At 48.1% G+C, this 26,090-nt stretch overlaps 1 protein-coding gene across 1 annotated transcript in view; it reads left to right on the forward strand.

The window, feature by feature from the left end:
• INSR (insulin receptor) overlaps positions 1-26,090 on the forward strand; it is a 1,116,918-nt gene that overhangs the window by 914,460 nt on the left and 176,368 nt on the right. The window contains exon 12 of the mRNA XM_069649227.1: positions 17,939-18,078. Within this exon, the coding sequence (XP_069505328.1) occupies positions 17,939-18,078 (140 nt within the window). The remainder of the gene's footprint in view (positions 1-17,938; positions 18,079-26,090) is intronic.

A 26,090-nucleotide genomic window follows, 5' to 3' on the forward strand; every position in this document is an offset into this window, starting at 1 on the left:
AATTGGCCAAGGCAAGAATCGGCAAATTACTTTCCTTGCTCTTTTGACAGAAAGCACAGATATTTTAAAAGACATAACTGATTTTGAATTAGCTTTCAGCTTCGTACCAGGCTACATCATCCTTCGCCAAGAGAGAACCTCTAGTAAAGGTGGAGGAGTCGTCATAATTCTCAGGGAAACCATTAATGCCAGGCAAATCAAAACCACTGAGGCTGGCAACTTTGACATGCTATCAGTAAAAATATCACCATCACCCAATAACACTAACACTTCACATCGTCTACAGACCTCCGGGCCGACTCTAGACCAAAATCACCCACATAGTAGGGGACAATCTCAAAACAAACACAAAAGCCATTCTCCTAGGTGACCTCAACCTGGGCTTCAAAGACATAAAAGACAAGAAAAGCAAAGCCCTCCAAGACTTGGGCTTCACTCAACTAGTCAACGACCTGACCCACACCAAAGGTCGTATACTAGACTGGATCGCGGATCACAGTTGTGATGCCGACATTAGCTCCAGAAACCCACGCCCGTGGACTGACCACTATTTATTGCACTTTTTCATACCTTCAAAAACAGTAGGGAACCCAAACCCACCAGCCCCAGCCACTATGCCTACATCCAAGAAGCTACTCACAGCAGAAATAATCCTCCCTCTTCTTGAAAGCTTAGCCCCTGCCCACCCCACATCTAACAATCCCACAGAACTAGTGGAGATCTACAGCACCACTCTCAGATATTAGACACCATAGCCTATGGAAATGAAAAAAGCGAAGCAGATATTCCATGCAAACTCATGGTTCGCACAAGAACTTCTGGATGCCCGAACTTCAAAAAGAGCAGCACTAACCACATGGCAAACAAACCCCTCCTCCACCACCACAAGAGACACCTACCTTACAGTAGCTAAGCAATACAAGCATGCCATTTCTAAAGCTAAAGCTGCCACATACAACTCCAGAATTGAGAAAGCAAACACCCAATCTGAAGAGCTATTCGCCATTTACAATGAGCGGACTGTTCCCCCTACCTCCACACAACCCACAGAGAAAAACGAAAAACATGGTGCAATAACATTCAACACGCCTTGTTAAATAAAATCACAACACCTCAAAACAAAATTAAGAATCAATTTGATAAACTGCCTAAAGCAATTTCTCATACATCTCTGCCCCCCAACTCTGCCAGGCGCAGACACCACACATGCCAAAAACAAACCCACACCATTTGCATTCAGGGAAGGAACAATCCCCGAAGTCCTACTGATCATGATGCGCACCAAACCATCGTTATGTAAAGGGGACACATGCCCAGCTAACTTAGTCTAAGACTGTGCGACAGCTCTGGCCCCATTTGTCACCACATTTATCAACGCCTCCTTCGCGAATAGCACTGTCCCTCTTGCCCTTAAGGAAGCTTGGGTTCGGCCACTATTAAAGAAACCCACCCTTGACCCTAACTCCCCCAACAACTACCGACCAATTACCACTGTGCCTTCCTGCTAAAAATACTAGACAAGGCTGCATAACTACAGATTGTCATACCTGGAAACTCACAAGATCCTAGTTAAAAGACAATCTGGTTTCCGCCCTCGTCACGGCACAGAATCAGCTCTACTGGACCTTAAGAACCAATTACTCGAAGCTATGGACAAAGGCAAATCTTCACTCCTCCTACTCTTAGATCTCTCGGCGGCCTTTGACCTGGTTGACCACAAGATCCTGTGTAAACATCTCACTGACACTGCTCACTTCTCCCTATAAGCTACAGCCTGGATCACATCCTTCAGCCTCTCCATCCCCATTGGGTGCAGAGTGCCACAAGGCTCCTGTAACTCCCCCACCATATACAATCTATTCACCCGCCCACTCTTCAGCGACCTAGAAGAATTTGGCATAGCCTTTACTAACTATGCCGCCGACACACAAATTCTACTCCCCCTAACAGGGAACTATGAGCAAGACCTTGACACCCTCCAGAGGAAAATATGCACGCACCCAGGCTTGAATGGCAGCCAATGGTCTTTGTCTAAACGGGTAAAAGACAGAAATCTTACTGGTAGGTCCCAAAGAATCCCTATTGAGAAGATGGTCATTGCAGTCTCTACTGCCGTGAAAACTCTTGGTGTATACCTGGACTCCACCTCATCAATGGACAGGCAAGTTAGCGCCATCTCTTCCTCCGCTGCACTCACCACAAACATCATAAACTCAGTAAAACCCCACCTGTCGCCAATGAATTGCCTTAACATTATCAGAGCCACTATCAGCGCTAAACTAGATTACTGCAACATTCTACTCCTAGGCACCTCCAATAATAACATTAACACAATACAAATTGCACAGAACAGTGCCGTTAGAGCCGCCCTTAGCATCCCTATGAGAGACCACACCTCCCAGGCAAGAAAAGATGTCCACTGGCTCACAATCAAGGAACGCATAACATTCAAGGCCCTCACAATCACACACGCATGCCTCGCCCAGACCGCCCAAGTCTAACTTTCAGAAAGAATACACCTCGCTCCAGCTGACAGACCAAGACGTTATCAATACTCCCACCTACTTGCAGTCCCAGCATTCAACAGAGCTAAAGCTGGCGGCACACGTTTTGAAGTACTAGCCCCAATATCCTGGAATGCTCAGCCTAAGAAACGAAGAATCACTCGCAATATTCAGAAAGTTGCTAAAAACAAAACTTTTCAACTAGACTGACCCAGAATACAGTACATTACAGTCCCCAACACTGCGCCTATGTAACCTACATTCCTATATAACCCCGGAACACCCCACCAACTCTGTCATCTAACGCTATTTTTGAATCTGTATGTCTGCCTATGAAATGTCTGTAACAAACTGTATTCACTGCCTCTGAAACATTTGTCATAACCTGTATAAAGCAAACATTCTGTAACAGCGCCACGATGCCGCTGGGCGCTTTATAAATCCAAATAAATAAATAAAAATAAATGAAGAAGCTTGGCAGCAGGGTTCATTGTCAAACTGTAATGTAGATAAGTTTATTGTGGCTGCCTTGAATCAGACAAATCTATCTGATGGAGGAAGGACTAGACCGCATAATCCTACTCTTTTGTCTTCGAGGCACCTGTTGCCATTGCAAAGTGCAAGGCCTGCGGATAGTCTGGATGTATCTACTGAAGTTGCCATTCTGCTGAATAAAACTACATCAGTGGACTTGTCCTGGGAATGCAGAGTGAATGAGGAAACGGTACATTTAAGTGTGACAAAGGGGGTTGCTACACAGAGAGAGCATGAAGCAGACAAGCAAAGCGACTGACGTGGATGAATGTACAGAGGTTTTCTGGGTGTGAGAGGTGTGAGTTCTGCCCCAGCATCAGTAAATATCTGACAGCCCTGTACGATCAGCAAGAACTGGTTTATACTGCAGTTGGCGGTCTTTTGTGGACGGTTTTTTAAAGGGCCTGTACTGTAATCAACTGCTGAAGCCTGAACCTGACAAATTGGAAACACAAACAAAGCCTGTGCGGGGAGTAGCCACGGGTGTGGAGGGTCAAGTGCAGGAAATATCGGAAAATAAGGGGTGTTCCTTACAACCCCTTTCTGGGGCCGCCACACGCTTTTTTGAGGAGTTCTCCTGGGGGGTTGGGTGGGAGTGGGCGGAAGATCACTCTCCGGTTGACCCTGGTATTCTCCTAATGGCAGAAGATTTGGCCAGAGAGGGATGGGGGGGGCAGGGTTGGACGTTTGTTTGGATACCCCAGCTGTGGATCTCACCGCTTGTGTATACGGGGAATGTTCCAATTTTTTATCCTGGCAGAGGAAGGAAAAAGAAGGGTAAATGAACCGAGCAAGAGCCCCCGCAATTAAATTTGAAGAAACCAAAAAACAGGAAAGGTATACAGAACGACATGGGTAGAGGTTGCAGAAGGTTTCTGTGCACCTTAACAACTCCCCTAGCGCTTTATCAGCCTCATCCTATCAATGAGTCAAAACAAGCTGCCTCATAAGAAACGGGAAAATAGGAATCGTGATGATCATATAAGTGTACCAGACGGGAGAAGGTAGGGAACTTCCCTCCGCCAAGCTGGCGACACAGAGAGCTCTGTGATTAACCCAAATGTAGATATGAACCCGGTAAGGTGGATCAATCTGGTGGTTTACACTGGGCTGAAATAAGGTAACAGTGCAGTAAATGCATGCCTACATTTTCTCTGGTCTACCCCAAGCTCTATAGGTAGCGTTCGAAACACTGAATCAACGAGGACGGCCTCCGTTCGGACTGCGAATAACTGGCAGCCGACAGAGACTGGGTCCCCTGCCCGAAGTGTGGGAGCCATGGGTGTGCCATCATTCTTAACAATGGCGAAAAGGAGAAAACAAATTGAACGGAGTGGTGTGATTGAGATTCCGAGTGTTTCCATGACTGAATGCATGGGGTTTCTCTGTAAAAGCCACGAGAAAAGCTTGAGAAGGCCTTGGTTCAAACTATTGAACCCCAACCTTCTCCAAACGAACAAATTGTCACTCTCCCCCTCTTTTAACGATAAAACGTTCTACTGATGGGTTGGCGGTCAGACACATTGTTGATCATTTAATAGACAACGTGGAGTAAAAAAAATGGTAACGATTGGCATTTGGTGGCGACATCATTGAATGCTCGCAAACATTAACTACAAATACATTGATGCGGCCAACATCCGTTACTCCTAGCTTAATTTCATGGAACTATAGGGCATCTACCAACTTGTCAGTTTCTGATTTTGTGATTTTGAAGAAGATGTACTTTGCATCCAGGAATCGTGGCTTTTAGAGCCTCCCATTATAGACTGGTATGATTGTCGGCTTAATCCGGCCTACAAGGGGGAAAGGGGTAGACCTACTTAAGGACTGCATTTTGCTATCTGCAACAACGAGGCTGTTGTGGCATCCACCTTTGCACAGGCTAGGTACTTTGTACAGGCAGTGGAGTTGTCGTGGGAGAGAAAGGTATAGCCTTAGATGAGTTGCATGTTCTTTCTGAACGTCTATTGGAACCCGAGAGCAATTACACAACCTGCTTTCTTTGATTCAATTGAAGAAATCATCTTTGCTCAGCAAACCAAGAGAAACAGTAACTCAATTATTATTTGTGGAGCTTTGAACTCGACCGGTTGCCCATAAATTGGACAACCAATCTCTGGTAAAAGTTAACACAGATTTGACTGTTAGTGGAACTGCGTGGATGGAATTGATGGATGCATGGAAGGTGAATATTGTTAACAGTAAGGTCCCTGGGGACACACCAGCCAATTGCACCTGGCATAGGGGAGAATTAAGGAGCATTATCGATTACTATTTTGTATTGAGAGATTCTCCAAGATGTATCCTCTGTCAGTGGTAACGACAACCCGGAGTGACCACAATCCACTCTTTCTGAAAAAGATTAATAGCCGGAAGAATAGGGTAGCCTAGAATGGTGCACTTTTTTTTAAGGTTCTATTGTTTTTTTAAATTTAACTAGACTAGCCGGGGAGCTTAGTTATTCTGAGTGAGGTACCATATCAGATGCTTTTAGACTAAATGGAAGCACTCATGCCCCGTCAACATTCGCAGGTATAACTACAACCCTGAGGTCCAACAAAGAAAGGGCGCTGAGGCGACCGCTACGTTCGGGTAATGGGCTGAAGAGAGAAGAGCGAAGGTCTGCAAAACATGTTTGAGCAGTGGTTGAAGCGACACAGATATGTAATGCTGATGAAAGATGCCTGTAAGATGTCCCTAATTGAATCACGGGACCCAGGTGTTTTGTGGCAGTTGATCAACACCACCATAAATCAATCCTCCCATTGGAGAAAAGGGGTGGATTGACCACTTTAGCGTGACCACTTTAGCGTAGTCTATAAAGTGGTGGCAGGAAAGGAACAAGAGGATCAAACACCATTGGGAGCCTGGCGCCTGAATTGATTGGAGGAAGAGATCTCTGTAATAATTGCTCATAGTAAAAACAGAGCGCCAGGCTCCGATAGCCTTTCCAATGTGGTTTTTGAAGTTAGACTCAACTCTATGGGCCTGGGCCTTGGGAACTATTTTTAACGGAATTATAGCTTCATAGCAGCTGCCAAAATCGTGGTCTGAATCGATCTTGGTCCCCATCCACAAAAAAAGGGCCACGCTCTATGCCATGTAATTATAGGCCAGTCACCTTACTGGATATCCCCTCAAAGATCTTTGCCTCCTTGATATTGCCGATCTGTCTGCATGGACGAGGAGGGTGGGCAGACTGGACCCATTTCAGACCAGTTTCCGGAAGGGAACCGGTACTCATGCTAATACCTTCCTCCTGGGTCTCTTGAAAAAGGAAACCATGGTGAAGTCAAGACCGGTTTATATAGCATTTGTTGACTTCTCCATGGCTTTCAACTGCGTGGACAGACATCTTTTGTGGGACAAACTGTTGGCATGGGGTTGCCTGGAACATTTGATTGGGTTGATCATGGCCTTGCACTCGATACATCGGTGATAGTTCGCCTTAATGGCAGGGTAAATTATTGAGCCCTATCGTAACCAACCGAGGCCTTAAGTAAGGCAGTGTTTTGGCCCCCTTTACTTTTTAGTCTGTTTATCTCAGACATCAATGTAATGTTTGGGAAGGCCTGTTGTTTTTCTCCCCGCTTAGCTACCTCACAATTAGATAATCTCATGTATGCAGGCGATCTAGCCTTGTTTGGCCTCACTCAAGTCAGACTGCAACGTAAATTGGAGGCTTTAGATGTGTATGCATTCAGGAATAGGTTGATAATTAACACCCAAAAATCAAAGTTTTTTTTTTTTATGGAAGCGGAAGTACAAGATCTTCAACTGTTCATCGGGATGAGTAACTCTAGACCCTGTTTCCATCTTTTTGTGTCTGGGGATTCGCCTATTTGAGCTTTGAAATAAAACTGAGCTGCTCTAAAATGGTAGCGCAAGCCGCACAAGCATCTGTTCTGAATCATAAGATTTGGTTTGTACTCTCTGATGGCAGTGCTGAATTTTTATAAATTCAAGGTGATGCCCTTACTGACGTACATGGCTGAAAATCTGTGGCTCCCAATTCAATTGGATTGTGATGCGTTGTAGGGTCTGTTTCGGAGCAAAGTACTGAAATTACCTAATGAGTCCCCGCAACTGTTATCCGCTATGAACTGAGCCTATCCTCAATTGAGATTGATATTTTATTTCTATCGCGCTCATACACAAGTGTTTCAGAGCGTGACAAGGCAAGGAAAGGGAGGGGAACAGGAGAGAACAAAACAACGATCTTACTAGGCCCAGTGACATTGAGGACAGGCAAGTGCATGGGGGAGGGGGGATGGGAAAAGTGCATGGAAGGGGTAGAAGTGGAAAGTAGGAGAAACAGATAAATAATAAATAAATAATAAAGGCAACAAATGTGGTAGTGCAGCCAGCAATTGGCAAGTGCTGGGTTTTAGGCAGCAGACAGGGTAGGTCTGATAAGTGCAGGAAGAAAAAGGGGGGGGCTGTATGGGTACAGGCAAAGACGGCAGTGCAAAGGGTGGCCTGGACACAGCACGGGAGGGTGGCAGGGTGAGCAGGTACCTGGGCCCGGAGGACAGAGGGTGGCCAGGTGCAAAGTGCCAAGAGAGAACAGATCAGCAGGGGAGAGGTGGAGCAAAGGCAGAAGCAAAGAGGAAGGTCTTGAGGTGCTTCCGGAACCAGAGATGGTTCTCTTCAAGTTTTAGAGTGGCAGGGGGGCTGTACCATAGAAGGCCCCAGCTGAAGACAGAGTTCTACCCCCGGCCCATTTCTTTGAAAAACAACTGACCGGAGGGAGTAAGAGGTAGAGGAGCGAAGAGCTTGAGAGAAGGTAGGTATTTGCGGAGGAATAGCTGAAGGTATTTTGGACCCAGGCCCCAGAAAGCCTTCTGGACAATGCATAGGGTTTTGAATTTAATCCTTGCATCCACTAGGAGCCAATGGAGAGATTTCAGAGTTGGAGAGATACGATCCCAGGGCTTGAGGCCAAGACAAGTCTCGCATTCCTGTTCTGGATTAGTTGCAGAGGGCGGAGTGTAGAGGCAGGCAAATTTACAAAGAGGCTGTTACACCAATCTAGAGAGCTTTGGAGACCATGAGCTTCTGGTGGAAGGAGAGGAAAGTCAGAGTACCTCTGAGGAGGTGCAGTAGGAAGTTTGACTTTTTAGAGACATCAGATATGGGGGCAGAGAAGGAAAGTCAAAGTTGACCGAGGTTCTTAGCCTTGCAGGTGGGGGTAGGAGGAGGGCCAAGGGAAGCCGGCCAGAGGGTGAGGGGAAAGGATGTTGAAGGTGTGCCGATGAGGAGGATATCTGTCTTGCTGTCATTCAGACAAAGATCATTGATGGCACACCAATCTTGAATGGCAGGTAGGCAATCAGACTTGGGAGAGGAGGTGGCCGAGGGCAGCCTGAAAATGAGTTGTCGTCAGCGTAGCACTGGAAATTTGAGCAGGAAATGGCAATGCAGTGGGTGAGAGTTGCCAGGTATTGGTTGAAAAGCCAGGGCGAGAGGTTAGACCCCTGGAGAACACCACAGGTAGAGAGGAAAATGGATGATAGAAGGACCCAAGTTGGACTTGGGAGGGTCGATCAGAGAGGAAAGAGGTCAGCCAGGCCAGAGGCTCATCAGTGATACCCAGGTTATCATGGAGACAGTTCAGCAGGATGGTATGGTTGACTGTGTTGAAGGCAGAAGAGAGATCGAGAAGGATGAGGACATAGGAAATGTTAGGTTGGCAAGCAGATCTTCACGGATGTTCAGGAGAGCAGTTTCCGTGCTTCTCGATTAAATTCTATGTGGTATGGAAACACCTCTCTTTATTAAATAGGATATTCTGTGCCGAGGAGGGCTCAGTCTGGTCGGAAATTAAATGTCTGATGGAGAAGGCTTATTTGGCCTTCTTGAATGAATGGGAAAAGCAATGTGAACTTATATGTGAGGAATTAGACATATCTAAAGATCTGGTCCTGGAATTCCCTTTGAAGGCAAAAATGAAATTGAGAGAAATGGACTGGGTTCAAACCAATGATTAGGCGAGAGCTTATCACTCGTGTGCAGATTTGCTAATTTGTAAGACCTGTAGGAATTTGTCCACAGAGGATGCGGCTAAGGTTGAATTTATTGCCAACTTGCGAAATCATGGGTTGTAGAGACAAGACGCCAAGAGATCACTTTGTAGACGTTGCGATGGGTCTGCCTGTTTGGAATCTTTGCTTCACATTTTGCTACATTGCCAGGCTTTGAATGACCGGTGTTATCATTGTTTTGGTAATTTATTTCCCAAATATGAACTGTTGTGGAGTGGTGTGACAGTTTATTATGTTATTGTATGGCCACAACCAATGGACGGCTGCAGCAGTGCACTTTTTAAAGGCGGTTTTAACCTTGTAAAGGCTATTTTATCCTGGAATTGACATGAATTTAGGATCCATTTTTAACTTGGTTAGGAATAAGACAAATTAATAAGAAATAATGAGATGTTATTGGTATATTTTGTTTTTTTATATTCCTTGTATGTTTGTACATGTTCAACTTTATTTTAACTATACAACAGTAAAAAAATATAATTGTTTTGCTCGCTCTTTAGCCGAAAAGATTGTTTGCACCTTGTACTCTAGTTTTGAATTGCAAGCCAGAGGGGTAGGTCCACGTGTAGTGCAATTCCTGACGTGTTAGCTCCTCTGTAACTGGTTTCATCCTTCTCTTTATGTGCATATTTTGGGACGCATACTGAAAGACCTTGACCACCGAGTTTCGAAATGGGATCTTGTTGACCATCCTCCCTTGCCCCAGGATTTCCTATTTGATCGTGTAGTCATCAAATTTTACTACTATATCCTTGGAGTGTGAGGGGTGGGGAGGTCAGCCGACACCTTCTTTGAGCCAATCCTGTGAGCGCTGTCAATCTTAATATCTTAATCATGACTTGGTCACCTTCTAAGTTGCTGGAAGAGTTGCCTAGCACAGCCTTCAATGCTATCTCTTTCCGCCCCTTCCTTGAGACATTGAATGCGTAGGTTGTCCCTTCTCGCTCAGTTCTCCAGGTCGTCACACTTGGTGCCCAGCATCTCAGTATCTTCCTTGAGGGCAGCCAAAGACCCCTGTGCCTTACTTATTTCCACCGCTATGTCTGCTGCTGATCGCTCACTGTGGTCTATTCTGTCCCCCAGTGCTCCAATCTCCTTCCGGATCTCCCGGGCTGAGTCAGCCATTTCTTTGCAGAGGTCTGTCATTTCAGAATGCAGGGATTCATTGATGACCTTCTTTAGGGTGTCCAGCGTGCAGGTCAAGAAGTCTGGCGTGAGCAACTGGGAGTCGGCACCGGCAGAGCTGCCCTGCTTGTGTCCCCTTCCATGGTGTCCACCTGTGATGGTCTCCTCACAGGCTGCGACAGGTATGCTTGTATGTTTCGTATCTTGCCTGCTTTGGGCATTTACACCGTACCCTCCAGTTTCAAATGATGGCTGGCTGAGTGTGCTAGTAATGTGGGGTGCCAGGATGCAGTCTGGGCTACCAAAGCCCCCTTATCTAGTTTCTCCCAGTCCGGACTCCGTTGATGGGTTGCGATCCTCGACTCAGACTCTTCCACCCCATCAGCGCCCGGCGCCTCCCCACAGCAAAACTCTTCCAGATCTGTCTCCTCACACACAGCGTGATTAATTTCTCTCTCCGGGCCCACTCGCTCCCACGGGCCCCCACAGCACAGCCAATGGCCCCTACCTTCTCACCAGGGCTCAGCGGGCGCACAGGGATCACACCCAGTTCCAGAACCAATATCCTCGGTCTTCAGGCCAGGTCAGTAGGCCAGTGGTTCTTATCCCAGGGGTTCTCCCATAGCCTGTAAACTGATGACTCCAACCACACAAAGCTGCACTGCCTTTCCCTGTTGCAGGTCTTGTTTTGCGCCCTTATGTGCCTTTCCATTTTCCATGAAGTGCCTTTGAAGGCTTTAGCGATGTGCCTCATCAGCGCTTCTCATCTACCTGGTGTGCATGGCAGGCTCAGGTGGACGTGGGATCATCTACTTCTTCCCATCGCACCTGAGCCCAGTCAGTCAGGTTTCTCCTAGAGGTGGGAAGCTGTCTTGCTGTCTTCGAGCACACTGCCACACTACCGCCGGCTGTGCTTCTCACCAGGGCCTTTGCGCTCGGTCCCCGCCACCTCTTGTGATCGTTGCCCAGTTCACTCCTCCCACCTCGACCTCTACCACTGCGTCTTCTACCCCGTCTCGCACAGTTAACCAGTGGCTGCCATCTTTACTCCTGTGGCCGGCGGAGGCAAGCTGCTGCAGAGTTTGCCTCACCACCCTGATTGCGCTGCCAGCAGGAGATCACTCGCTCCCGACAGCTTCCCCTCCAAGACCGGAAAGGAGTCTAGTCTTACTTCGGCATATTTAGTCCCACCAGGGTTGTGCTGTGAGCCGGTGAATGGAGAGGGTTGTAGGCACACTCCACCATCTTGACCACGTCCCCCTATATTCTCCTTTTTGCCGTTGGGATATGAGTTAGCTTTCCCTTTTCGCAATATGAGAAGTTTCCATCTTTCTCCAGCATGGGGTCTGGCATGGATTCACATGCTCATGAATATTCCCCGTCCTCAGGCTGTGAATCCTCGGTACAGAAAAAAATCTGTATCGGTTTCGTTTATGATCTGTCTTTCCTAGTAGTAACCAATCACTGATCTCTAGGTCATACTGCCCACAGCCAATGACTGCCCTCTCCCTAAGCCCCGCCTCTGGCAGCCATCCTCAGATTTTTACTGCACTTTCAAGTGTTGGGAGTCCTCGTGCTATAGCTCTTCTAATTTTTCGGTTAAATTGAGCCCCCCCTTCTCTCCGGGCTTCCTCTCCCAATGAGATTGGATCCTTCCATGCGATGATCTCCAGGGCATTCAAGCTTTTCCAGCTCTGCCCCGAAGAAAAGAAGGAGGAGGGGTTTCTCTATCAACGTCGAGAGACCAAGAGGAAGACAGTCCTCGCGGTACTCCTACTCGATGACATCTGGGACGAGGGGCTCTTCCTCCTCAAGAACCCGTCCACGACGCCGGCAAAAAGGGACCGATACGAAAAGAAGTACCGGGTCCCCGACGCGGCCCCTCTATGCCTTAGAGCACAGCCGACCCCGGATTCAATCGGCTCAGCGGCGGCCAGGAAGAAGGCGGGGGGCGGGCATCGGCATCGACTTCACCGCCGGACTGCGACGACGATTAAGGCGGCCAACGCCCTGGCTATCGTTGCCCGTTACGACAGGGAACTTTGGTGTAAAATCGCTCCCTTGTTGGACTTCCTGCCGGACGACAAGAGGGCAGAAGCCCTGGAAATCCTGCAAGAAGGTGAGGTGGCGTCAGACCACACCATAACGGTGGCGACGGACATCGCTGACACCGGTTTCCGCCAGTTGGGCAACAGTGTTTTCCTCAGACGGCGCAGATGGCTTAAGGCGACAGATTTCCACCAGGACGTACAAGCCAAAGTGTTGGACATGCCCTTTGACGGGAACAACCTGTTTGGGAAGACAGTCGATGAGTCCCTGCAAGCCATCAAAACGGACACAGAGACCCCGGGCCCTGGGAGTTCTCCAGCAACGACGGCCGTCCTTTCAGAACTCCAGAGGCAAGCAATGGGCCTCCAAATGTTCTGGCAATGGCTCCTCTACCTACCGTCAAGCGGCCCATTCCTCGTCGCAGGAGGCCTATAGAGGACGGGGCAAATCTGGAGATTCACGCCGTCGTCGCCAGGGAGGTCAAGGTGCCAAAGCCGGCCCGAAACAGGACTGAACCGACCGTGGTGACGGGCCCCCACCGAAGCACCCCGGTGGGAGGCCGGCTGGCGAAGTTTGTCAGCGTGTGGGAGTCCATCTCCAGTTGGGTGCTGGATACCCTGGCCCAGGGGCACGCCCTCGAGTTTCTAAAGAAGTGTCCTCGCGTGCCACCCGTGGCCAGGAAGGAAAACCACGTACCCCAGCTGCTGCTGGAGGTAAGGGCGATGCTCAAGAAAGGTGCCATCGAGCTCGTCCCAAAGAGACTTCGGGGCTCCGGGGTCTCTTCAAGATACTTTCTCGTAAAGAAGAAGACAGGAGGTTGGCGTCCCATCCTGGACCTGCGGCGACTGAACAAGTACATCAAGGCTCAGAAGTTCCGGATGGTCACCCTCCAGCACGTGCTGGGACAGCTGGAGGAGGACGATTTCCTGTCGTCGTTGGACTTGGAGGATGCCTACTTCCACATCCCCATTCTAAAAGGACACCGGAAGTTCCTCAGGTTCTTGGTCCAAGGACGGCACTACCAGTTCAAGGCCCTCCCGTTCGGATTAAAGTCGGCACCCAGAGTATTCACCAAGTGCCTAGCACCGGTGGCGGCGTGGCTACGCCTGCATGGGATCCATATCTATCCCTACCTGGACGACTGGCTCATCCGAGCAAGGACAAGGGAGCTCGCCATAGAATACACAGCGAAGACCGTCCAGCTACTCACTGACTTGGGGTTCTCCATCAACTTCCCCATATCCCACCTGGCCCCGTCGCAGGTCGCCCTGTGTCTGGGAGCCAAGCTCGACACAGTTGCGCGGCTGGCCTCACCGTCCGACGAAAGGACGAAAGCCATCCTGGGCAAGGTGCAAAGCCTGCTAGCCACGGACGTAGCCAGGGTAAGATCCATCAAATCCCTTCTCGGGATGATGTCCTCCTGCATCTATCTGGTACGCCTGTGCAGACTTCGAATGCGTCCACTGCAAGAGTTCCTCGACGCACGCTGGATCCAGGCGACGGGCAGCTTCGAGGGCAGGATAGCGCTCAACGGGACCTTCCGACGAGCATCCGGTGGTGGGGCACCCGCACTCATCTGACAGCGGGCGCAGACTTTGAGACCCCAGCTCACCAGGTAATGGTGATGACGGATGCCTCCCTGGAAAGGTGGGGAGCGCATACCGGAAATCTCCACGCGAGAGCTTCATATCAACATTCTGGAGCTCCGCGCAGTGTTTTGGGCCCTCAGGTCCTTTCTTCCGTCCCTCAAGGGCAAGGTGGTGAGGATCTTCACCGACAACACCACCACAATGTTCTACATCAGGAAGCAGGGTGGAACCAGATCCCCAGCCCTGTCCAAGGAATCCCAGGATCTGTGGCACTGGGCCGTCGACCAGGGGATGTTTCTGGTACCTTTTCATCTGGCAGGGATAAAGAACACCATCGCCGACTCACTCAGCAGGGAGCTGCTCGTGCCACGAGTGGGAGCTACGCCAGGATCAAGTGGATCGACTCTTCAGGCTGTGGGGCAGACCCCAGGTCGATCTCTTCGCAACGGTGACGAACTCCAAGTGCCAGAGGTTTGCCAGCAGGTTCCCCCAACCGAGGAGCATGGGCGATGCATTCTCGTTCCCCTGGGACAACCTGTTCCTCTATGCTTTCCCGCCGTTGCCACTGCTACTCCGGCTCGTCAACCAGCTCAGGAGGTCCCGGTGCAGGATGATCCTCGTCGCACCGGCGTGGTCGAGACAGATCTGGTTCCCGGACCTTCTGGACTTATCAGCGTCCCCACCAGTCAAACTGCCCGTGGACGCGGATCTTCTTTCCAGATAAGGAGGCGCCATTCTTCATCACGACCCGAAGTCGCTGAACTTGCAGGCCTGGCTCCTGCAGCGCTAGAGTTTGGAGGATACGATATACCAGCCGACTGCAGAGAGGTTCTTGCAAAGGCCAGGGCGTCCTCAACTCTCAAGTGTTACGGACACAAATGGAAGAGGTTCTCTGTCTGGTGCCGGGCACAGAAGATTAACCCTCTATGTATTACGGCCCCTCAAGTACTGCCGTACCTACTGTCGTCCGCCAAGGCCGGACTAGCTCCCGCCTCCATCAAGATAAATCTGGCTGCCATCTCCAGATACACCAGGACAACAGGACGGGTGTCCTTGTGGTCTCATCGCCTGGTGAAGGAATTTATGAAGGGACTATTCCGCCGGTGAAGGCACCAGCCCCGGCGTGGGAGCTCAACGTAGTGCTGACTAGGCTCATGGGGACTACTTTCGAGCCTATGCATACGGCACCGTTGAAGTTCCTATTGTGGAAAACAGCTTTTCTTGTGGCCACCACCTCTGCACAGGGCGTGGGAGAGATTCAGTCCCTATCTTGCAAGCCTCCATACTTGACTTTTCACGACACGAGGGTGGTGCTCAGGACGCATCCCTCCTTCATGCCCAAGGTGCCGTCGGACTTCCACCTCAACAAGCCCTTGGTGTTACCAATTTTCTTCCCGTCGCCTTCGTCGCCGGCTGAGAGGACTTTGCACTCGCTCGATGTAGCTAGAGCGCTGAAGTTCTACGTGGACCGCATGAAGAGTTTTCGGAAGACGTCACAGCTTTTTGTGAACTTTGGACCTGTGAATCAAGGGAAGGCTCTCTCGAAGGCTTCCATTTCCAGATGGCTCTCCGTCTGTATCATGCACTGTCACCGGTTGGCAAACCGACTGCTGCCCGGCCGTCCGAGAGCCCATTCGACCAGAGCAATCTCTGCTACCACGGCGTTCTTGTCTGGTGTGCCCCTGCTGGACATCTGCAGGGCTGCTACGTGGAGGTCGACGCACACCTTCACAAAATTCTACTGCGCAACCTGCTCGCCAGAAGGACCTGGTGAGGAGGTAAGAGTTGCTTAATGTTGAGTTTATGTATTGCCTAATGTTGAGCCTTTTGCCACCTCCCGTGGTTGTGCATGTGTGTACTGCTATGTAATCTTATATTCATGAGTATGTGAATCAATGCCAGACCCCATGCTGGAGAAGGAACAAGTTACTTAACTGTTACAAATATCATATCGTATATCATTCACATGCAAACCCTCCCGCCTACCCCTCTGCGGCTCTTCACTTGGTCATACTGCCACTTTACGTGCTACCCAATCTGAGGATGGCTGCCAGAGGTGGGGCTTAGGGAGAGGGCAGTTATTGGCTGTGGGCAGTATGACCCAAAGATCAGTGATTGGTTACTACTAGGAAAGACAGATCAGAAACAAAACTGATACTGATTTTTTTCTGTACCGAGGATTCCCAGCCTGACGGGGAATATTCATGAGCATGTGAATCCATGCCAGACCCATGCTGGAGAACAACAGTTACAGGTTAGTAACTTGTTCCTTCCTTCCCACCCACTTTGTAGCATGTGTTTCTATCCATTTCATTAACATTGTTCGGATTTCTTACTTCATTTCCAATTCCCTTCACACCAATACTGGGAGGAGTTTAATTTGCTTTACATTGATTCCCTCTTGCCCTTCCGATATTCCCTTTCCCCGTATTAGCTTCTGTGTTCAGGGGCAATAGTGCTGATACCTGGTGGACATCAGATTCTCTTTCGTCTGCTTCGTAGCCCTGTGGCTTACTTTCTGTTGCGTCTTTCTTCTATGCCCCACTCTCATCTTCTAAATGCCACTGGTTCTGTGACTCGGTTTGGGAGTGATTTCCTCCTGCTGGTGGTGTCAGCATTGTGGAACGGGCAGACTGCCCACCCTGACTGCTTTGTGGTCACACCACCACCAAACTCTCTAGGGTGGGTCTTGTAGACAGATTCGCCTCACAGGGAGGGGGAGGATCCCCCTTGGGGAGAAGTGACGAGTAAACTTGATTTGTCACAGTTCACAAACCCTTGGCGTCTGCTGACTTCAAATGTCTGACTTCGAAGACCACTTTCCTGGTTATGGTACTGAACAGCATGGAGAATAATTGTTGCTTTGAAACTCCTTTTCCCTTTTGCATAGAGACATTGCACACTCACCAAAGACTTATAGCAAATGTGGTTACTAAGTTCCACAACAGCCATTTGATAGATCTATGTTTTTCCAGATCCTGATTCAGAAATTTCTCTTAACCGTGGTTGCAAGCAGGGCATAAAGATCCTACTTGGTGAGAGCTTGGGTAATCCACTTTTATCCCCATTTTATTGTGCCGTATGGAAGAGCAACACCCAACACTATCCCTGCAAGAAGTACCCTTGCATGTTGGGAGAGTTCCCTTCATTATACAATTCTGTCCACTGAGACAAATGGGGGTTCCATAGGGCCTGCATGAGCACTTAATCATGGCAGCATCCATAGACTTCCAGTGACATGCCCCCTAGAAGATCTCTGCAAAACTGATTTGTGGGATACACCAAATGCAGAGATTACTCCCTGAATATTCTCTCCAGTGCAGACATGCAATTTGGTCCTCTAGTACTTCATAGCAACTTTAGCTAAGGGTCTTATGCATTTTTTCATCTTATTTAACTCTGCCATCTGTGCAATTATGGTAGTGATTAGAAATCTCCCACAGGCATGAAGGAAAAGTGGCCGGACAAGTTATTCACTGTAGTGAATGCTGTACTCATAATACACATATAGCTGTATGGTGGAAAGTTGCCTTTCCTCCATGTTTGTTCCTCAATACCCTTTAAAAACGTCCTGCACGATATTTTGCTGTTTGAAAGGACATTTGGTTGGACCCAGAAAACGGGCAAAACATTTTTTTTTTTTAAATATTGCTGCTGTGCACCGTGCACCGGTCCACTCCCCATATGCTACTATATCACAAATATGGAGGAAAGGAAACTACGGTTACAATAGTTACTAGGCTGAATAACTAACTCTGTTCAATAAACATCTTATTTTAAACACGAAATACATGTTCATAGCATAATAATTACAAAAAACGATGTAGTATACACACAAATGACAGTTTTCTGTGAATTACAATCAATAATGCCATTTCAGTTTTCTGGTTAAATTAATAGATAACTCAGATTCCAGTCGAGGTTTCTGATGTCACCAGAACTGCTTTAATTGTAAAATGGACTGGTAATTCACACAAAAAGAAATCTTGCTAGTCTCTCATCAATATTTTGTGTGGGTGGAAAAGATTTAAAATCATGAATAAAATGCAAACTGCATTGTATATCCAATAGGTTTTGTTGTTTTTTACAGCTAATTCCGACAATATTGTTGGACCAATCATCTCTGAATACCAAAGCCCGCATGTCCTCTTAAAGTGGCAGGAGCCAAAGAATCCGAATGGACTGATCATCTTGTATGATGTGCATTACTCAAAGCTTGGTGATAAAGAAGTAAGAAGCCACCTTTCTTTTTGCATGTTTCTTTACAAAATTGATCACCTGGCTTCTTTGTGACTTCCTAGTAAAAACGAATGTATATAGTGTATAAAGAAAAACAATATAGTTATCTGTTTAAGAAACGCAAGGCAAAGAAAAGGGAATGAAAGTCCTGATACTGCATCCAACCTTCATGATGAGTGAGATTGTTTAAGTCCCTTTTATCCGGTCATCTCCCCTCCCCCCGCCCCCTTAGCCAATGCAGTTGGGTTGCAGTCAGAGGGCCTCTTTGACTCCAGAGGCAGGATGGTCAGTCTTTATCTAGGATGGGACTTGGAAAAGCCAACCTTTGGTTATAAAGGTTTCTTACAACCCCAACTGAGCATGATCATGCAGGAAGGCTGAACTAAGGAAGAAGGGGCACTGTTGTGTAGTGCAGTTAACAATTAGCAGAACAGGTAAGTAAAAGACCCACACAGTCAGTCATAAAAATAACACTTTTATTATAACCCTAGACTAAGGCACACTTTAAATATCATAAGGTAGGTAAAAATACATCAGCACATATATACAACTCACAGTTGGTCGCCCCACATGGGTTACTCACTACTTTTGAAGTACTTTAGCATAAAACACAAAAAGTTAATGCAAACTATCAAAGTCGGGAACACGTGATGTTATCTTATAGATAGACCCAATAGCATATAATAAATTTTAGAAGTCCAGCCCTAGTCTACACCATAACTCTGAAGTTCATTTACTGGCCCAAAAGGTTCTGGAGGATGGAGTGGAGTAGTCAGGAGGACGCACTCAGTTTAGGCAGGTAAAGTAAAAAGTTAAATGATGCAGGCTATAGGAATCAATAGTAGATAGGGACTTAAGATGCCTTAAATCCAGTTCCGGTTTGAAGAGGAACTACCACCCCTGGGAGCCTTCTGCACGACCCACAGAAGTACTGACCCGGACACCATCACTCTGGGTTAGCCCCGGGTAGTGCTAAGGTAAGGTAAGCAGGACTTGGCACCCAATCTGTGGGCAGGGGGAGAAGGTCAATAGATATAAGCCAAACTCCCCAAAAGTTAGTAATAGGCCCAGCAACAGTAAATGGCTGGGATAAGCAAGGCTCACTGTTGAAGCCGGGCACGAACGTCTGGTCGCAGGTTCGAGGTCGGGAAGCCCCGGTTATCATTGGTAACCGCTGGTGGCCTCAGATGGGTAGGCAGGATACCTGGGTTCAGTTCCACGACGTAGGGACCCTTGATGGGATCTTCAAGGATGCATTTTTTGTATTGACCCCGGACAGAGTCAGGTGCCCCTCACAAATCAGCAGGCATACTCCGGCTATGCAGGCACTTCTCCTGGTGGAGAGTAACACAGTGGATTTCTAGAGTCCCTTTTGAACCTTGTAGATGTCCACATAGAGTTCCAGCTGTTTGGACAACCGGAAGTCAATGCAACTGAAGCTAGCAAGTTTTAGGCCTTGCAGGGCAGATACAGCAGTGCACGCTTCAGCGGCAGCAAACCGGTGACCAAGCTAGAGCAAGACAAGTGACTTGTGGGTCCCACCAGTCTTTGGGAGGAAGGCACCTTGCAGAGGTCTTCCCTGTCGATCAGAATGTCTAGTTGCAAGACGTAGTGCGTGGTTCTGCTTGTCTAGTACCGGTCGCTGGTGCAGTCCTCTAGCGTCCCTCGCTCATCTTCTTCAGATTTCTTCTGGTCCTGTCGTCGACTTGTGTTTCCTGGTCCAGCTAGTCTCCTTATATACAAAAAAAGGTATGCGGGTGATCCCAGCCCTCCAATAGGGACACAAGCAGCATTCAAACATGTAGGTGGCTGTCCAGTGGGGGACAGCCAGACTTCCAGAATCTTCACCAGCAGCAGTCAGTCTCCTGGAGGAATGTGTATTGGTGTCTGGGCACCCCTCTCTACTTCCTGCCAGCACACACACAAAGGGGAACCTTCACAGGCTTTCTTTAAGAAAACCTCAACGGTGCATGAAAGGAAAGGTCCCTCCCCCACCTGGGAAAGGAGGACGGCCACCAAATGACAGGACATCTTGAACAGGACTTAAAACAACAAGGGGAGCCATTTTGAGCATATGACCCCTATCGTGCATTATCGAAGCATCAGCTTTGAGTAATGCCTACGAAAAATAGATTAAAAAGTAACAACTGTCACCAGCATGTTCAAGGCATCCCTTAAAGTAACAATATTCTCACTTTCAACAAAGATAAGGGGATGCAAAATCTCCCCACAGCACTCCATTGAGGATAGCTTGTGCTGCAATGGTTAGAAAATACAAGTCACAAAAAGGAGGTGACTACTCCTGCACTGTGGGGGCGGGGGCGGAGGGGGGGTTTCCAGGGGCACCCCAGTGAACCCAAAAACGACATTTCAATCGGAACCCTAGGGGCCCGTGGCGGCATACTCCCTTTGGTGGAAGTGCTGCCATAGGAAAGCTTGAGGTTCAAAAAGACTGAGTAAGCAGTCTCCCCTTAGCTAGGTCCATTTAAGAGGGGTCCAGTGATGCCAAAACCAAAATACATGCAGGAGGTGAGACAAAAAGTCTCGCGCACCTGGAGTCAAACAGATCCCAGAAAGTTCAGCTGTAGTGCTGGGATGCTCAGGGCAGAGAGTGAACGATTTGCAAAAGAAAAATCTCCCTTACATTGGATGGTAAGTCTTTGTTTTTACTGTGGAAAGGTGGGTCATTTCATACCCGTCAGTGTGGTCAGGATGCAGAGAAACCATTAGGCCTGTTCATGCAGAAGATCTGGAAATCTTGATTCTCAAAGATTGACCAGAATCCGTCTACACCATTGACATATCCCTAGTGTATAGCATCATGCAGAATCCATATACAATGTAATTCCTCCACTATGGTTGAAGATCGTCCTTGGTCTACTGAGTTTGACCAAACATAATCCTCAGGTGATTGGAGTGCCAAGATCCTCACATAGTCTTAATATTTTACTGATCACTGTCTCACCCCCTTGACCACCAGACCTTTTACTGCTACAGTAAACCCTTGCCAGTAGCCAGTCTCGCCTTACTGAGAATATTCGTATGACCAGTATGTACTAGATAAAAAAGAAGCAAAGCAAGTTCCTCCACATCAGGAATGTGGCTATCCCTTCGACTTACGAGGTGTTGCACTATCCCTTGGAATGATTTACTGCCTTTTAGGGAATGAGTAGATGATCTTGGAGGCATAACATTAGGGAAAGCTTGAGGAAAAGGATGAATCTGTCTGTCTCAATCACCAGTGGACCCCCCCTCACGTTTTATAGGCAAGAAGGATTTGGAGGTGGCACCATGTGTGTTTTTTTTTTATAACTCTTTTTATTGATTTTACAACATTTTAAACCATTCCCCCAACTGCCCCCATGCCCCCCCCACTCCCCAGAGGTGACTTCTGCGTTGTCCTGGTCCATTACTTTCATGAGCCAACCGCCAAAGTTTATTGTAAATCCAAAAGTCTTAGGCGCTGAGGGCACCATGCAACCCGAAAATTGTCTTTAAGGAAGGCCATAGATTCTCCACAGTCTTTTGCAAAGTTGGCCATATTGTTGTTCATGGCATACGTTGCCCACTCGAGGGCAATGATTTCCCATATCTTGCGCAGCCCGTCCTGCAACAGTGGTATCTCTGGGCTTTTCCACCTCTGCGCTGTTGTTGTCATAGCTGCGAGCGTGAAGACTACCTTGCTTTTTCACGGGATCTAGGTTCCTCCACCCCGGTATCCTCTTTGATTCCTAATAGTATCTGTACTTGTGATCTATTCTCCCCTGCTCCTTAAGCCTGCTCCTGTGCCGTTTGCACCTCCTGCCAGAATGGCACAATTTTCAGGCATCCCCACCAGATATGTTCTGCCTTGCCCTCCATTCCACAGCCCCTCCAACAGTCCCCTGCGGTCCCTTGGTATATCTTGCAGAGTCTGGCCGGTGTTTAGTGCCAGCCAAGCAATATCTTGTACCATGCTTCTTGCAGCTGAGAAGCTCTAGCTAACTTGGGGATCCTCCTCCACAATCTCTCCCATTCCTCCCTTCCAATGTCCCTCCTCAAAATTCCCTCCCATCTCCGCATATACGGCCACTGCTGTCTAGCATTTGAGTTATCTAGTATCCTATACAGATTGGATATGAGACCCTTACACCCATCGTTGGATAGGAGGAATTTTTCAAACTGAGTTGTTTCCCTGGTCGCTTCTTCCCTGTTTCCAGCGTGCAGCACCCAATGTCTGACCTGGGCATACCAAAGTCTTTCCCCCTCCCTTACTGCCAATTCCCGGTGTGGTTTTAAATGGAAAGACCTATAGGAACCTTTACCCTCTGAAGATCAAGTCAGCCACGCCAATGTCTACTGCCTGTAGACTGCTTAGCATCAGAAGTGGAGTTGAATGGAACTCTACATTTAAACCCCCCACCTCCTTGCTTATTATGAATATTTCGTCATTCATTTTGGCCTGTGAAAAGAATTTTGCTTCTATATCTCATTAACTGAATACAACCCAGGTTTAGCCAACAATGCACATAGGAATGTTGGATTAGATGAACCGTGACATGGATACATATACGTATCGTATCATATTGATTTACATTTATGTTTTCTGTTGCTTGATTGTCTGCTTGTATGCTTATTTACATTTTTTTTATAAAGGTAGATATTAACAAGAAAATGTTAAACCTTTTATGAATTGAATGTTTTAACCTATACATGTTTATGGCTCTAATAATAGTGCACTTACACTTGCAATAGTAGGTTCATTATTACTCGTTTATATAATGTATGTCGTTTGTATATTATGATAATGCTCTTTAGGCTATAAACATTATGAAATAAATCATTTTAAACCCACCTTAGGTATTATGAATACCTTGTCATTAATTTTGGCCTGTGAAAAGAAAATCTAATACGTTACAAAAATCTGTTGGCAACGTTTCCAGAATTGGTCATCTATCTCAATGATATTCACATTTCTGATGGATGTTGATCTGCTTAGAATCGCATGCTGGGCATAGTCTGACATCCAGTGGTCACTGCCGAGTATTGCATTTTGTTTTTCGTAGTCGAAAAGGGGACGTCGACATAGGCGTGTCTGTAATACTACCCCTATAGTGACGTGCAGTGTACCCAACATCCCTCGCACGTCGAGGTCCCTCAGATTGTTTTTTTCCGCCCAGAATCTGGTTGCACTAATGCGGAGCTCGTTAGAGACGAATTGCTAATACCATTTATTCAACCCTTGGTCATTTTTATTTAAAATAACGTTAAATCTTAATCCCTCCTTCGACGGCTAAGCTGTTTCACCGCCGAATAAGACCTTCGACAGCAGTGTTTTCGACAGAGGTGATCCTTCGGTGCTGCCGAACACGTGGCCCGGCCTCGCCGGCCTATACGGTAGGGAGAGTGGAGGTCGTGGGACACTTCTGTTTCTTTCTAAGAATGCCTTTCTCTTTCACCCCCTTTCCTTCACTTTTAACTGTATCCTCAGCTATGGAGAGGACTCCTTTTAGATTTTGCCTGCGCTGTAAGGGCAAATTGCTTACCCCTCAACCACAAAGAGGACGGCTGTGCGGCCTGTAAACTTCTTCACCCAAAGACTTTAAAGGACCGCAGGGTCAAGAGGTGGGGAGCCTACGCTATGTCTAGAGCTAATTCCTCACCTGCCGCCGCCGAATGTGACGAGGACAGTGATAACACTACCTCCGTATCGGAGGTTGTAGACCTCTATAGGGAGCGTTCCCGCTCCTCCGCGTCTGCCCCCGACAAGTTTGGCTTACACCCTACTTATGGGGATGAACACCCTGGCGACACTGACGCACAAAAGAAACATAAACATAAACACACAACCCATGGCACTTCGTCGAAGTCGAAGAAAGCCCTAGCGCCAACGGAGACGCCGGGCCTACCAGCGGCCTCCGCCGACCGTAAGCCCTCACCGCGACCTGCGACTGGGCTGTCCACAGATAAGGGCGCTACCACCAAAACAGACCCGCCTCGTAAGAGAGCGCCCGTCGGCGACAAGGCCTCGGCACCTTCCAACACGATGCCAGATGAACCCTCGACAGACAGTTATAGTCGTCGAGAGCTTGGCTCGTATAGTCTCCACTGATGCTCAGGGACGGGCGGCGAGGGATTCGCCGAGCCCCGCTTACAAAGCTAGGGAGACGCTGAGACAATCTGAAGGCAGGCAGGAGCCGCCTCCTACGTCGAAGGAAAGATCTAGCCCACGAGAAGGCTTCTCAGAGGGCGAGGGGAGTTTATCCTCGACGTTATATGAAAGAGCTAGATGGCTACAGGCGGAAGAGCTTCCCTTTTACGCCTCCAGACCGTTCTGGGTTACCCCAATGGACTTTAGAAAGATTTCAATCATGTATGGATAAGCTGGATAGGTTCATGTCCTCCCCTGCACATGTAACACTCAAGAGAGGTACTTCTTGAAGAACCTAGGGCTAAATACCCAAGGCTAATTAACACACTTCAAGAGGGGGTTAATACATATGACCTCACTGAAGAAGACACTCACTTCCAAGAGGATGAGGAGTTCCTAAATGTTGAAGATCAACAAAACCTTGAAGAGGAGGGTTTTGAGGAAGACCCATACATTGGTGGTGGGGGCTTCGAAGAAGACCCAGATGGACGTGGCTCACAGCCCTGGCAGTCCCCAGGAGCGTCGACAGACCCTGACGTTCTGGACCTGTCCTCTCCTCAAACCACACCAGTTAGAAATCCGTCACCTGTGGATGACCAACCTACTTTCAATGCTCTACTACGTAAAGCAGCAGCACATTTTGAGATTGATACAGGGGAAATTACTCCTGAAATAGATTTTGTAGAATAAATCATCAAGGAGAACCCACCTACTATCCAGGCCATTCCCCTTCTCGCCTCAGTCAAAAGACGACTTATTCCATCGTTATCAACACCTGCGTTGGTTAGAGGGGTCAACCCTAGAATTAAGAAGCTGTTTAGTCCCTCAGCCTCTGACCCATTATACATTAAGGGTCACTCAATACCCGATTTCCTTGGTAGCAACAACCACAAGGAAAAGGACAGGAGTTCTGCTATCTACTAGCGAAGCATCCCCAGACAAGGAAGGAAAGAAACTTTACGCCCTGGGAAAGAGGATTACAGCCTCGGCTGCTTTTTCCACCAGAATTGCCAATAACAATGCCTTACTGGCAAGCTATGCTGATGCGCAATGGGGAAAGTTACGCCAAGACCTCGAAGAAGTCCCTGAGCCCCTACAAACTTGCTTGTTAGCCACTGTAACGGAAGGTACCCTGGTTAACCAAAGCATCATCAAAAACACACTAGATGCTGCGGAGACGTTCAAAGTGCTACCCTTCGGCATAGCGTCAGCGCCAAGGGTATTCACGAAAGTACTGGCAGTGGCAGCAGCCCACCTGCACAGGTTGTCCATTCCAGTATACCCTTACCTCGACGATTGGCTCATAACCGGGGATTCTTACGAGACATGCTTCTCAAATACCCAAAAGACTGTAGACCTTTTGTTCCAACTGGGCTTCTCCATCAACGAGAAGAAGTCCAGCCTAGACCCCAGCTAGGTCAAGCAATTCCTAGGGGCTCTAATTCGAACAAAGGACGGCCTTGTCTTCCCCTCCAACGAGAGGGTCCAAAATATGCTGTTTCAGATCCCTCAATATGTAGCCGGTCGAGAGGTTACGGTAAGCAAGGCAATGCGTTTGCTAGGAATGATGGCGTCATGTATATATTTGGTACCTCACACGCGACTGTGCATGCGCCCAATGCAAGAGTGGCTCAACAGCCAGTGGTGTCAGGCCAGCGGACAATGGCACGATCTAGTGGTGGTCTCGCAGGCCTTGGTTCTCTCGCCACCATTCGCCACTCCCGCAGTGGAAGCCACTCTAACCACAGACGCATCCCTCACAGGATGAGGGGCCTCACCTATCCCATCAGACTGCACACAGAGTTTGGACTCAGAGTGTGGCGTCCAAACACATACATTTGCTGGAACTACTGGCGGTCTTCAAGGCACTGAA

Source organism: Ambystoma mexicanum, chromosome 1p, assembly GCF_040938575.1.
Source record: "Ambystoma mexicanum isolate Mex_15411 chromosome 1p, UKY_AmexF1_1, whole genome shotgun sequence".
Taxonomy (NCBI): Eukaryota; Metazoa; Chordata; class Amphibia; order Caudata; family Ambystomatidae; genus Ambystoma; species Ambystoma mexicanum.